This window comes from Colobus angolensis, unplaced genomic scaffold, assembly GCF_000951035.1.
Source record: "Colobus angolensis palliatus isolate OR3802 unplaced genomic scaffold, Cang.pa_1.0 Scaffold49, whole genome shotgun sequence".
Classification (NCBI taxonomy): Eukaryota; Metazoa; Chordata; class Mammalia; order Primates; family Cercopithecidae; genus Colobus; species Colobus angolensis.
Genome location: NW_012118376.1, coordinates 4,469,110 through 4,482,965, shown reverse-complemented (window position 1 = coordinate 4,482,965; position 13,856 = coordinate 4,469,110). Strand labels below are relative to the sequence as shown.

Genomic DNA, 13,856 nt, shown 5'->3' with positions numbered 1-13,856 from the left:
ATAATACTTTTAGGAATAGGCTTGAAACTGACTAATCTATTGGCTTGATAGTGATAAGTCACTTAGGAGTGATAACCTTGTAAGTGATATCACTTATAAATAAGCCTTATTTTTTATAGAAAATAAGAAAGCAGTAACACCTGACAGTTTGCAAATATAACATTTGATATTTTCAAATTAAAAAAAAATTGTGAGGAACTGTGAAAGACTTTGAACTGGGCAAAAATATTACTAGTGTCCTTTCAAAGTAATGGTGAGCTGTCATTTATGGTACCCTTGGGAAAGTACTGTTTGATCATATAGACACTTTTGCCTTTCACTGCATTTGAGCTATTTTACAACTCTTCTAGTAAAAAACTGAGTAGTATAAATAATTCTTGTTCATAGAGATGCAAATGAACTTTGTCTGGTGCAGAAGCACTGATTATTAATCTGTGGATATTGACCAGTTTTGCACACATTTGCAAATCATTTCAGTTCTTCAGATTTTCCTTTGAACCAGTTTTTTTATGTTTCACCTAATGAATGAATGAAATAAAATCAGTGACATGTGTTCATTTGTATGAGTTATTATTTTATACCTTAAAAAGTATTTCTCTAATAAGTTCAAATAAATTATACTATTAAAAAGCTTGTTCAAAAATTATCAAGTATATTCTGTTCACAACATCCAATACTACGCTCAATTTACGTTGCTTTAACTTAAGGCATCCATTAACTACACACCTTGAATGAAGAGGTGGATGTTGCAGAGTAGCCACTTGCTCCAGACACCAGGGACACCATTGAGCCATGTCGACGCAAGCTGGATTCAGATCCATATCCAGATTCAGTCTAAAAAAAAAGTAAACTATGTGAAAAGAATTTAAATAAAAAATACTTCAGAAAACCAAAGGTTTCCTATGAATTAACAAGGTTATTATAACAATAATTGGCAGTTTGGGTACATATAAAATATATAGTCAATCCACTGACATAAGCAATGCCTTTCAATTCCTAAATGCCATTTAATTTAGAAATTTATTGAATACCTACTATGTGCTGGGCTAGTGGTCACAAAGACTGTTTAATAATAGGAAAACTAAAGTAGGCAAATTCATAGACAGAAAGTAGAATAGTTGTTACCAGAAGCAGGGAAAAGAAGAATGGGTAGTTATTATTTAATAGACACAGAGTTTTAGCTGGGGAAGATAAAAAAGTTCTGAAGATGGATGATGATGGTGATGGTTGAACAATAGTGTCAATGTACTTAATACCATAGAACTGTATACTTAACAGTGGTCAAAATGGTAAATTTTATGTATTCTCACCCATTCTTAACACACAATTACAGCATTTACTACTCACAATAGTTTGTGTTTTGTTATTACTACTGGACTTGGATCTTTCTGGAAGCAGCTTATATCTTTCTAATCTTTGTAACCACCTCGACAGCTGATGGCACAAAGTTTCCAATTTTGCTAGTCTGTTAAGTCAGCATCCCATGGAAGATAACTGATGGGGACGATACTCTTCAGAGCATCAATTTTATATTTTACCTTCTCTAATACAAATGCAATATAACAATATAGACAAAGGAATCGAATCTTTGAACTTCCAAGTAATTAAAACCAGGTATTTTGGATCTCTGATTATTTTCTACTGTTACTTTTAAAAAGTACAGTGAATTAGGCCAGGTGCGGTGGCTCACGCACGTCTGTAATACCGGTGGATCACTTGAGGTCAGGAGTTTGACACCATCCTGGCCAACATGGTGAAACCCTGTCTCTACTAAAAATACAAAAATTAGCCAGGCATGGTGGCAGGCACCTATAATCCCAGCTACTCAGAAGGCTGCGGCAGGAGAATCGCCTGAACCCAGGAAGTGGAGGTTGCTGTGCGCTGAGATCACACCGCTGCACTCCAGCCTGGGTGACACAGTAAGACTCAAAAAAAAAAAAAAAAAAGTACAGTGAATTAATAAGCTTGTGTGGAAAAACCAACGCATCTGTATTATATCCTTTGACAATGTATCATATCTATTATGGTTTGACTGATTTCAATCCTGCTCCTCTGTACTATTATGGTTCTAGATAAGTATTTATATTGAACAGCTTTCCTTCATTTGAATGGGGGAAAAAATCCCTAGGTTTACTAGACATTATTTTTTTTAATACTTAGAGATCAATACTGAAAACAAAGGAACAAAAAGCTACATTGTATTTAATTTTAATTCTACTCAGTAAACTTAAGTGGTAAAATAATATCTAATTATTTTCAGTGTCAAACCTATGGTTACAATGAAAAATTATTTAAAGTTACACAAATTTCAAGATTAATATTAGGAAACAAAATTACATACAATGTGTTACAGAAAATATACCCATTGACATTTTATAGCCTCTGTGGTCTAATTCCTGAAAATCCATTACATTTCCTATATAGCTGTTGGTTTACCCATGATATTATTCTAATTGGAAAATACTCTTTTTAGCTGTAAGAATACTAAGCTTCTATAGTTTAATAAATAAAATTTGTATGTTCTCATTTTTATGTAACTGATATCAGCACTAGTTTAAAACATTTTCCAGTTAGTATCACTTCATTTACCTTAACTTTAATATTCTAGGATCTCAGAAAAGCTATCAGAAACTAGGTAAGTTTATCCAAATGTAAGAAAAAATGAAAAAGCAAGGGTAAAAAGAACAGTAGAGATTAGAAGTGGCAGTAACAATGGCAAGGAACAGCAACAAAGAGGGACAATTCTCCTGAAGGTACAACAGCAACAATCTCAAAGGAAGAGCAAACTTGTCCCCACCCCCAAGATCAATAATCAGATGGATCTGGTTAAAACGGAAAAAAAAAAAAAAAAAAAAGACGAGAGGAGGAAAGGAATCTGTAACCAAAATAACAAAACTGCTCATGAAAAAAGAAATGGACATCTCCAGGCAGACACTAGGAATATATCCATATGAAAACAAGTAGCCTCCTTAATTTCAAACTTCTAACACCTACCAGCTGCCAAAGTAAAATGGTCACACTTTTTAATAATGCTTGCTTATAAAACATTCCATCTATAAAAAGTACTTCAATACGTTCTCAACTCTTAATTAACTAACAAATTACATATAATTTTAAGAGAAGGTGGAATCAAAGCTCTTCTCCAAGACTTTACATCTCTGTCTTGACTTTACATCTGACTCCACATCTCAAAGCAATATCTTAGTGATGAAGGAAAATAAATGTTCTGGAGTCAGGAAAATGATTAATGAAAAGGTAATCAAAAGTATGTACTTTATGGTATGCAAATTATGCCTCAAGAAAACTGATTTTTAAAAAAGGCAAAACTAATCTACGACAAACAAGTGCAGGCCAGAGTACGACGAGGGCACTGAATACAAAGAGGTACAAGAAAATGTGGAAAGTGTAGACTACATTTGTCAAAACTCAAACTGTACAATTAAAATGGGTACTTTTTAAGAATGTAATGTAAATTGTACTCCAATAAAGATAAAGAAAAAAATGTAAGCTTGTTTCAACATAACAGAATCACAGCAAAATACAATTCTAATTACAGCAATCAGTTCACAAAAAAAGGAGTTCTTGACTAGGTGCATTACTAGGCTCATGCCTGTAATCCCAGCACTTTGGAGGCCAAGGCAGGAGGGCTGCTTAATCCCAGGAGTTCCAGAACAGCCTGAGCAATAAAGCAAGACACCACCTCTACAAAATTTTTTTTTAAAGTTAGCAGGGCGTTGTGGTGTGCTCCTGTAGTCCCAGTTACTTGGAAGGCTGAGGCAGGAGGATCCCTTGCATCCAGAAGTTTGAGATAGCACTGAGCTAGGATTGTGCCACTGCACTCCAGCCTGGGTGACACAGAAAGACTATCTCAAACAAAAGTCTTACTGTTTTTCAATTTTAATTTTAGGTTCAGGCAATACATGTGCAGGTTTGTTACATGGGTAAATTGCGTGCTGCTGGAGTTTGGTGTAAAATAATTTCATCACCTAGGATGTGAGCATAGTACCTGATAGGTATTTTTTTGTCCCTTGCCCTCCTCCCATCCTCCACCCTCAAGTAGGGTCCGGTGTCTATTGTTTCCCTCTTTGTGTCCATGTGTACTGAATGTTTACCTCTCACTTTTAAGTGAGAACATGTGGTATTTGGTTTTTTGTTCCCGTGTTAATTCACTTAGGATAATGGCCCCCAGCTGCATCCATTTCATGAAGAAGGGAATTAGCACCCATTCCAGACTTACTACACTGAAGAGGTGGTCTAGCGGACAGAGGGAACTCAAGAAGCACTTCGGATGAATCATGCTTCAGTAGCCCTATGTGAGCCCTGCCATGGCAGGAACTTTTGGCATCACCCATCTGATTCCCTCCCTGTGTTATGGGGTTGGAAATGAACTAATTAGAGCTAATGTTGGACATAAACTTATTAGATAAGCTCGATGATTTGGCCCACGTGTTCTCATTATTTCGCTCTCACTTATAAATGAAAACGTGCAGTATTTGTTTTTCTGTTCCTGCATTAGTTTACTAAGGATAATAGCCACCAGTTCCATCCATGTTGCTGCAAAGGACATGATCTCACTCCTTTTTATGGTTGTGTAGTATTACATGGGGGTATATGTGCCACATTTTATTATCCAGTCTATTGTTGATGGGCATTTAGGTTCATTCCATGGTTTTGCTATTGCAAACAGTATTGTGATGAACACATACATGCATGTGGTCTTTATGGAGGAATGATTTATATTCCTCTGGGTGTATACACAGTAATGAGATTGCTGGCCAAATGGTAGTTCTGTTTTAAGTTGTTTGAGAAATCACCAAACTACATTCCACAGTGGCTGAACTAATTTACATTCCCACCCGCAGTGTATAAGCATTCTTTTTTTTTTTTTTTTAGATACAGACTTGCTCTGTCGCCCAGGCTGCAGTACAGTGGCACAATCTCAGCTCATTACAAGCTCACTGCAACACTGCAAGCTCCACCTCCAGGGTTTACACCATTCTCCCGCCTCAGCCTCCCGAATAGCTGGGACTACAGGCACCAGCCACCACACCTGGCTAATTTTGCTTTTGTATTTTTAGTAGAGACGGGGTTTTGCCATGTTAGCCAGGATGGTGTTGATCTCCTGACCTCGTAATCCACCTGCCTTGGCCTCCCAAAGTACTGGGATTACAGGCGTGAGCCACCGCGCTTGGCCAAGTATTCCCTTTTCTCTGTAACCTCACCAACATCTGTTATTTTCTGAATTTTTAATAATAGACATTCTGATTGGTGAGATGGTATCACACTGGTTCTGACTTACATTTCTCTAATGAACAGTGATGTTGAACACTTTTTCATATGCTTAATGGCAGCATGGATGTCTTTTGAGAACTGTCTGTTCTTGTCCTTTGCCCACTGTTTAATGGGGTTGTTTGGGTTTTGCTTGATTTAAGTTCCTTATATTCTGGATATCAGACCTTTGTTGGATGCATAGTTGGCAAATACTTTCTTTCTGTAGGTTGTCTGTTTACTCTGTTGATAGTTTCTTTTGCTTTGCAAACGCTCTTTAATTAGGTTTTACTTGTCAATTTTTGTTTTCGTTGCAATTGCTTTTGGAGACTTCATGAAATCTTCACCAAGGCCTATGCCTAGAACAGTATGTTCTAGATTTTCTACTTGGGTTTTTATAGTTTTAGAACTTAAGTCTTTAATCCACCTTGAGTTAATTTTTGTACAAGATGAGAGGAAGGCATCCAGTTTCAATCTTCTGCATATGGCCAGCCTGTTATACCAGCACCATGTATTAAATAGGGAGCCTTTTCCCTATTGCTTATTTTTGTCAACTTTTTCGAAGAACAGATGTTTGTGGTTGTGAGGCTTTATTTCTGGGTGATCTAACCTATTCCACTGGTCACGTGTCTGTTTTTGTACCCGTACCATGCTGTTTTGGTTACGGTAGCATTGTAATACAGTTTAAAATTAGGTAGTGTGATACCTCCAGCTTTGTTCTTTTTGCTGAGGATTGTTCTATTTGGGACCTTTATTGGTACCATATGAATTTTAAAATAGTTTTCTCTTATTCTGTGAAAAAAGACATTAGTAGTTCAGCAGAAATGACAATGAATCTGTAAACTGCTTTGGGTACTACATAAGCACGGAATGTTTTTCCATTTGTTTGTGTCATCTCCAATTTCCTTCAGCAGTATTTTATTATTCTCATTGTAGAGATCTTTCACACTTACCTGGCTAGCTGTATTCCTGGGCATTTAATTCATTTTGTGGTTACTGTGAATGGGACTGCACTCCTGATTTGACTCTCAGCTTGGACGTTATTGGTGTATAGAAATGGTGCTGACGTTTTATTGAGATAGGGTCTCACGCTGTCACCCAGGCTGGAGTGCAGTGGCGTGATCACGGCTCACTGCAACCTCAATCTCCTAGGCTCCAGTGGTCCTCCTGCCTCAGCCTCCAAAGTAGCTGGGACTACAAGTGCATGCCATTACACCCAGGTAATTTTTTGAGTTGTTGTAGAGATGGGATCTCACTCTTTTTGCCCAGTCTAGTCTCCACCTCCTAGGCTCAAGTGATCCTTCTGCTTCAGCTTCCCAAAGGGCTGGGATTACAGGCATGAGCCATGGTGCTTGGCTTGTGGTACTGATTTTTGTACATTGATATTATACCCTGAATTTGTTTATTGCTTCTAGGAGCCTTTGGGCAGAGACTATGGGGTTTTCTAGGAATAGAATAATATTTATTGTCCGTGAAGATAGTCTGACTTCGTCTTTTCCAATCCAGATGCCTTTTATTTTTTTTCTCTCGCCTCACTGTTCTAAGAACTTCCAGTATTATGTTCAATAGGAGTGGTGAGGGTGGACATCCTTGTCTTTTCCTGGTTATCACAAGGGGTACGTCCAGCTTTTGCCTGTTCAGCATTACATTGGCTGTGGGTTTCTCAAAGATGGCTTATGCTGTTTTGAGGTATGTTCCTTCAATGCCTAGTTTGTTAAGGTTATTTTTTTCTTTTTCTTTTTCTTTTTTTTTTCTATCATGAGGGGATGTTTAATTTTATCTAAGTCCTTTCCTGTGTCTACTGAGATGATCATCTGTTTTTTGTTTCTAGTTCTGTTTATCTGATGAATCACATTTATTCATTTGCATATGGTGAAACAACCTTACATTCCAGGAATAAAGCCTACTTGATTGTGGTGGTGTTTTGACGTGCTGCCATATTCAATTTGCTAATATTTTGGTGAGGATTTTTGCATCTAAGTTCATCAGGGATATTGGCTTGAAGTTTTTGTTTTTCTGTTGTGTCTCCGCCAGGTTTTGGTATGAGAATGATGCTGACCTCACAGAATGAGTTAGGGAGGAATATGTACTCCTTGATATTTTTCAGAATAATTTCAGTAGCATTGGTATCAATTTTTCTTTATATGTCTGGTAGAATAGAGCTATGAATCTATGTGGTCCATGGCTTTTTCTGATTGGTAGGTTTTTTGTTTTTTTAAATTACTGATTCCATTTCTGAACTTGTTATTATTGGTCTGTTCAGGATTTCATATATTTCCTGGTCAAACCTTGGAAGGTTTTATGTTTCCAGGAATTCACTGTTTTCTAGTTTTTGTGCACAGAGGTGTTTAATCTCTGAGGGTTTTTTGTATTTCTGTGGGATGGGCGGTAATGTCACCTTTGTCATTTCTAAGTGTGTTTATTTGGATCTTCTTTTCTTCATTAGTAGTCTAGCTAGCAGTCCATCAATCTTATTCTTCCAAAGAACCAAGTTTTCATTTTGTTGATTTTCTGCACAGATTACATGTCTCAGTTTCATTCAGATCAGCTCTCATTTTATTTGATTTCTCCTGCTAGCCTTGGGGTTGGTCTTGTTTTTCTAGTTCATCATGGTGATGTTAGGTTGTAAATTTGTGATCATTCTAACTTCTTGATGTAGGCATATTTTTTGGAGGTTTTGTTCATTATTTAAAATTCTATCTCTTTTGTCTCTCTGCACTGATTCAAAGGAGTGGTCTCCAAGCTCTGAGATTCTTTCTTCAGTTTGGTCTTTTCTGCTATTAACACTTCCACTGTGTTCTGAAATTCCTGTGGTGAATTTTTCATTTCCAGAAGTTCTGTTTGGTTCTTTCCTAAAATGGCTATGTCACCTTTCCACCCTTGGACTGTTTTACTGTGCTCCTTGGACTGCATTCAACCTTCTTTTGTTTGTCAGCGAGCTTCCTTGCCATCCAGATTCTGAATTCTCTATCTGTCATTTTAGCCATTTCAGTCTGGTTCAGAGCCATTGCTGGGGAGCTAGTGTGGTCATCTGGAGGTAAGCAGACACTGGCTTTTAGAGTTGCTAGACTTCTTGTGCTAATTCTTTCTCAACTCTGTGGGCTGGTGTTCCTTTAATCTTTGAAGCTGCTGTCTTTTGGATTGGGCTTTCTTTTTTTATATTGTTTGAGGCTCTTGAGGAATTGGCTATGGTATAAGTTGGATTTAGTTGATTGGTTTCATTTCTGGTCACTTTAAGGGGGCCAAGGCTTAGTTCAGCACTCCTTAGTGATGTGTTCTAATCTTGGGGGGCTGAGACCAGGATTACTGTCTGGTCCCTAGAGATTAAGTATATGCTGTACTGGAGGGATAAGGTGTTCCCAGTCTGCTGGTAAGAACACTCTGATGGGGGCTGCTGGCAAAAGCACTCTGGTAGGGTGGTGGTGGCTCCCTCACCCTGCACATATGCACATGGGGGGCGGTGGAGGTCCTCACTCGTGTGCACACCAGCAGGGTACCTGCAGGTGTCCTCATATATTTGTGTACCTGTAGGGGTCTTTGCATGCATGCATGCCAGCTGGGACAGCGGCAAGTCCCTGTGTGAAAAATTCTTTTGAAAGAATGACGTGTGTTAAAATCCTAGAGCAAAGGTATCATGTTAGGTCCTTTACTTAAAATGGCTCTAGTTTCTTCTTTTCTGAGACACAATGCTAACTTTGTAAGTGTAGTACTCTATTTTTTATACCGGTTTTGGTAAAGGTTTCTCTCTCTCCTTCCTTCCTTCCTTTTCTTCCTTCCCTTCCTTCCTTCCCTTCCCCTCTTTTCTCTTTCTTTTCTTTTTTCTTTCTTTTACTAAATATGGGACACTAAAATTAAAAATAAGAATCTCTCTGTAACAGATGAAAATATAAGGTATTTCAGAAATTACTTAGACACCTTTGCATGATTGATTTCTAAGCAAAATCTGGATTGTTCTTTTAAATATAATAATATCCCCTACAACTTATAATCCATATTTCATACTATTAAACACATATTTTGGACATTTATTCGAAAATATTTAAAACTCAACAGTTTGAATATACATATTTTTTCTTTTGAGGCAGGGCATCCCTCTGTTACCCAGGCTGGAGTGCAGTGGTAGTCATGGCTCACTGCAGCCTCGATCTCCCAGGCTCAGACAATCTTCCCATCTCAGCCTCCCAAGTATGCTATATGCTGGGACTAATGGCATGCAGCAAGATGCCCTGCTAATTTATTTTTAATTTTTACTTTTATAAAGACGGGTCTTATTGCATTGTCGAGGCTGGTCTCAAACTGTTGGGCTCAAGTGATCCTCCTACCTTGGCCTCTCAAAGTCCTGGGAATTACAGGCAGGAGCCACTGTACCTGGCCCAGTATGAAGTTTAAATCCAAATGAATCCACTCTATTCATGTCCAGTGTCAATGAGTCTTAAACAGAGCAAGTCAAAACTACTGATTTTTTAAATGATCTTAAAACAAAATATAAACATTAAATACTTTACTAACGGTGTCTTCACTATATGTCTTATACCCTTATGTATTTCTTCAAGTTCCAGTATTTCAAAACAAGTAACATCATCTTACAACAAAGACATGATAAAACAAGACTCCATTTCAGCAAAATCGATGCAACACATTTTAAGTGATAGGTAACAGATAAATGTGGAGGCTACAAGTTTAGTACAATTGCACTTCTAAGTCTAATAAAATTTCATTTAAATAAGTTTCATTATATATTGTATAAATAATTCCAATGAAAAAGAAAAGAGGTCAGGCGTGGTGGCTCACGCTTGTAATCCCAGCACTTTGGGAGGCCGAGGTGGGTGGATTACTTGAGGTCAGGAGTTTGAGACGAGCCTGATCAACATGGCAAAACCCAGTCTCTACTAAAAATATAAAAACTAGCTGGGTGTGGTGGTGCACACCTATCATCCCAGATACTTGGGAGGCTGAGGCAGGAGACTCGCTTGAACCCGAGAGGCGGAGGTTGCAGTGAGCTGGGATCGTACCACTGTACTCCAGCCTGCACAAGAGAATGAGACTCTGTCTCAGAAAAAAAAAAAAAGATAGTATACTCATGAATCCTACTTTCATTGTTATTCAATTTAATAATGAGGGTTCATTATTCCAGTAACTACAATAACTACTAATATAAAAATTTTGAGTTTTTAACAAATACACATAGACACACAAATATACCCTCACTGTTTAAAAATTAGTCATTCTGGTAATGTCTACAATTGTGCTAATGATGCTGTCATTGCGTGAAATTTCCTGAATGGTCCTACCATAACCATATTGAGAGCAATTCATTACACAAAATAGAGCTATTTCAAATCATTTTGGTGATTTTAGAATAAAAATTAAAGAAAAGTCTCATTATATTAAAGGAAGAGCTTAAATTGATTGTATTTATATGACACGGCTCTGAATTAGTTTTCAATTTCTCTCAAAAATCAAATCTATCATCAAAGATATCAGTACCTTTAAAAAGTATGATAGGGACCAAAAATAGTTCTAAAAGATAAGTTATCAAACTATTCTAAAAAGTGATAAAAATTTGTTAACACATCTCTTTGGCTTCCCAAGATATCCACTTTGAAAAATGACAGTTTTTATTTGCATTTATAATGTCTGCTTTTTTTTTTTTGAGACGGAGTCTTGCTCTCTGGCCCAGGCTGGAGTGCAGTGGCCGGATCTCAGCTCACTGCAAGCTTCACCTCCGGGGTTCATGGCATTCTCCTGCCTCAGCCTCCCGAGTAGCCCGGCTAGTTTTTTGTATTTTTTTTTTAGTAGAGACGGGGTTTCACCATGTTAGCCAGGATGGTCTCGATCTCCTGACCTCGTGATCCGCCCATCTTGGCCTCCCAAAGTGCTGGGATTACAGGCTTGAGCCACCGTGCTCGGCCATAATGTCTGCTTTTTGAGAGTGAAGCAGGGTTAAGGAAATAAGGATGAAAATGAGAAGACATTACTTAGTGGTCATAACTGATACAGTGTTAAATGTTCTTAAAATTTGTAACATGCTTTCAAAATCCCAATGGCACGAGTTTTGGGGACAATATTTTAAAGGCATGCTGGCTTTTTCTTAGTTCCACTTACTCTTCCACAAGAAAAAAGAAGGTGAACTCATTTACAACCTCTAATCACCAATCCATTATTTTGAAAACACCAAATTCTATGAAAATTAATAATCTGGAATTCAAATATAGTTACTATAGGAGTATTTTCCCATTTCAACATTTCTGCTTTAAGATCCCTCATACAAACTATTTTGCAAAAAAATTGCTTCCCAAATTTGTTAGTGTTTGTAAGCAGTATTCCTAAGCATGCTCTACATAAATGAAAACTAACATCTTGGGTCAATGAAGCACTTTACTGAAACACCTCCTACACATATCAAGGTTTACTACTTCTGAATACTACAGTAATGAGACCACACCTTTGTTATATTAGGACATCACTCTTTTTTTTTCTTTTAACAGCAATACTAGCCTGAACACTTTTTTTAAATGGCAATCTTTTGGCCACTAGAGGAGGTCAGTAATATTTTTCAATCTGAAAGCTAATATGAAGGTTAGTACTGGTCAAAAAAAAAAAGTAAACTTTAGACTAAATCCAATATATATACCTTTATGCTTTAGACTTTGACGTTTTGAGAACATTTAAAAGCATTTCAAATTAAATAATATAGTTCAAAGTTATCAATTAAAATACCAGAAATGCTTAAAAACTGATCTGAACAAAAAGAAAAAGCCAAAAAACCTCCTTAAAGTTGCAGCTAAATTTGGTAGCTTGGTTTAATTATATGGAAGATAAACTCATACATTACCATTCTGCACAGTTTGTTCATCAGTCTATCTACCCTCCAAAGAAAGTGGTATAAAATATAGTAAAAAGGTTGACTTTAAAAAAACAAATAGCACTTGCCTTTTGAAAACCTTCTTCCTTTTCCTAATAATACTCTGTAGCAAGAAGCATAGCAAAGAAATTGAGAGAGAAATTAAGTAACTTCCTCATGGTGTCAAAAATTACCTAGTTATTAATGTCATAGTTCCCCACTCCCACTCCCTCCACCTAAACTACACTGTCTCTCTCTGTTATAATTATGGAAAATGAGAAAATACAAGATTAAATGTTAACATAAGCATAATAAAGGATTTTTCTGAAAATAAAATTCTGAAACCCATAATAAAATCAAACAAGCTGTGTTGTGAGCATCCGTACATTTAACTTCAATATTACTATTTTAAAACAAACCACATGAGAAGCCAGACACAATATCTAAGAGAGCAATTTAATCAATAAAATTGTAATTTAAAATATGCAATGGAAACAATTTTAGCTTGTCCAGGTCAATATAAATATATTATCTGAGATAAAATTTAGCATGACAATTTCATGCTCACTAATATTAAAATTTATTTAGGCTTTCAAATACTTATGGGTCCCCCACTAGAGAAGTTACAGTCTGTAGCAAAAACCCCACAAGGATATGAGTGAGAAAATGGGCTTTTGAATCACTGTAACAGATAATTAGACACATTACTTATTACCTTCCCTGGGCTTCATTTTATCTTTAAAATGATATGGCTAGTCCAGAAGTGTAATTCTCTATACTAAACCTAAATACCAAAACTCAGGCTGAAAATGTACATATACAGTGGAAACTAAATAAGACAGTCCCTTGCGGATCCAGCTGGAGAAAGAAAACATACAATTCATCAAGAAAACTAACTTTATAAGAAAAGACTCAACTGACAATGATTTCCAGGAACTGAACCCCTCATGAATCAAAAAAATTTTAAAACATATATTTTCAAATAGTATTACACAGGATTTTTATCATATTTCAATGATCTAAAACTTAGGTACAGTACAATTAATTTCACTGAGCGCACTATTTGCTTACCCTCAAGATACTTTTCTCAAATCACGCTGAAAATCAGAACATTTGTAAAAATTAGCCCATAAACTACCACAGGAGAGCTTTTTCAAATCCTAGTCATTCCTGCATCATAATTTAAGAACTAGTATCAAATATAGCAACTCATTTGAAGGTCATTTATGGGAGTTGGTTATTCATTTGGCATTTTCTTTTACTAAACTAGAACATGCGATAAACTTTCCTTTACAGAAATGTATGAATAGGCAAAATGCTGAAGTGAGATGAAGCTGGAAAAATTAACCAGGGCCTATCATACACCCTAGTTCCTATGTCTTAAGCAATGACTTACCTAACTCAGGGCTAAAAAGCTGAGTGTTACAAGTACACTAGAGGGGAAGAAGAGAGTAAGACATTGCTTATGACCATCCAAAGTAAAAGAAAAACCCCAAATATAACATGGTACCATAGAAGTAGAGGGCTATAACAGCTGCCCCCATTCTCTGCTTGGTTTCAATCTTCTTTTCTTACACTTATAATTCAGGGCTTCTGATTCCATAATATCATATACCTGCATCCATGGCTCCTGTTTCTCTTAGGATCAAGTCCATGCATTGCTAATAAGGTCTTGGTAGAGGTAGAAATACAATTACACTTAACTATTAGCCTCTATATTCATTTAGTATCCGATATTTAAAAT

General features: G+C 36.7%; 1 protein-coding gene across 1 annotated transcript in view; it reads right to left on the bottom strand.

Moving 5' to 3' along the window:
- The window catches only part of COL4A3BP (collagen, type IV, alpha 3 (Goodpasture antigen) binding protein), a 152,747-nt gene that overhangs the window by 57,943 nt on the left and 80,948 nt on the right, over positions 1–13,856 (bottom strand). Inside the window, exon 5 of the mRNA XM_011959236.1 lies at positions 727–834. Coding sequence (XP_011814626.1) covers positions 727–834 — 108 coding nt within the window. The remainder of the gene's footprint in view (positions 1–726; positions 835–13,856) is intronic.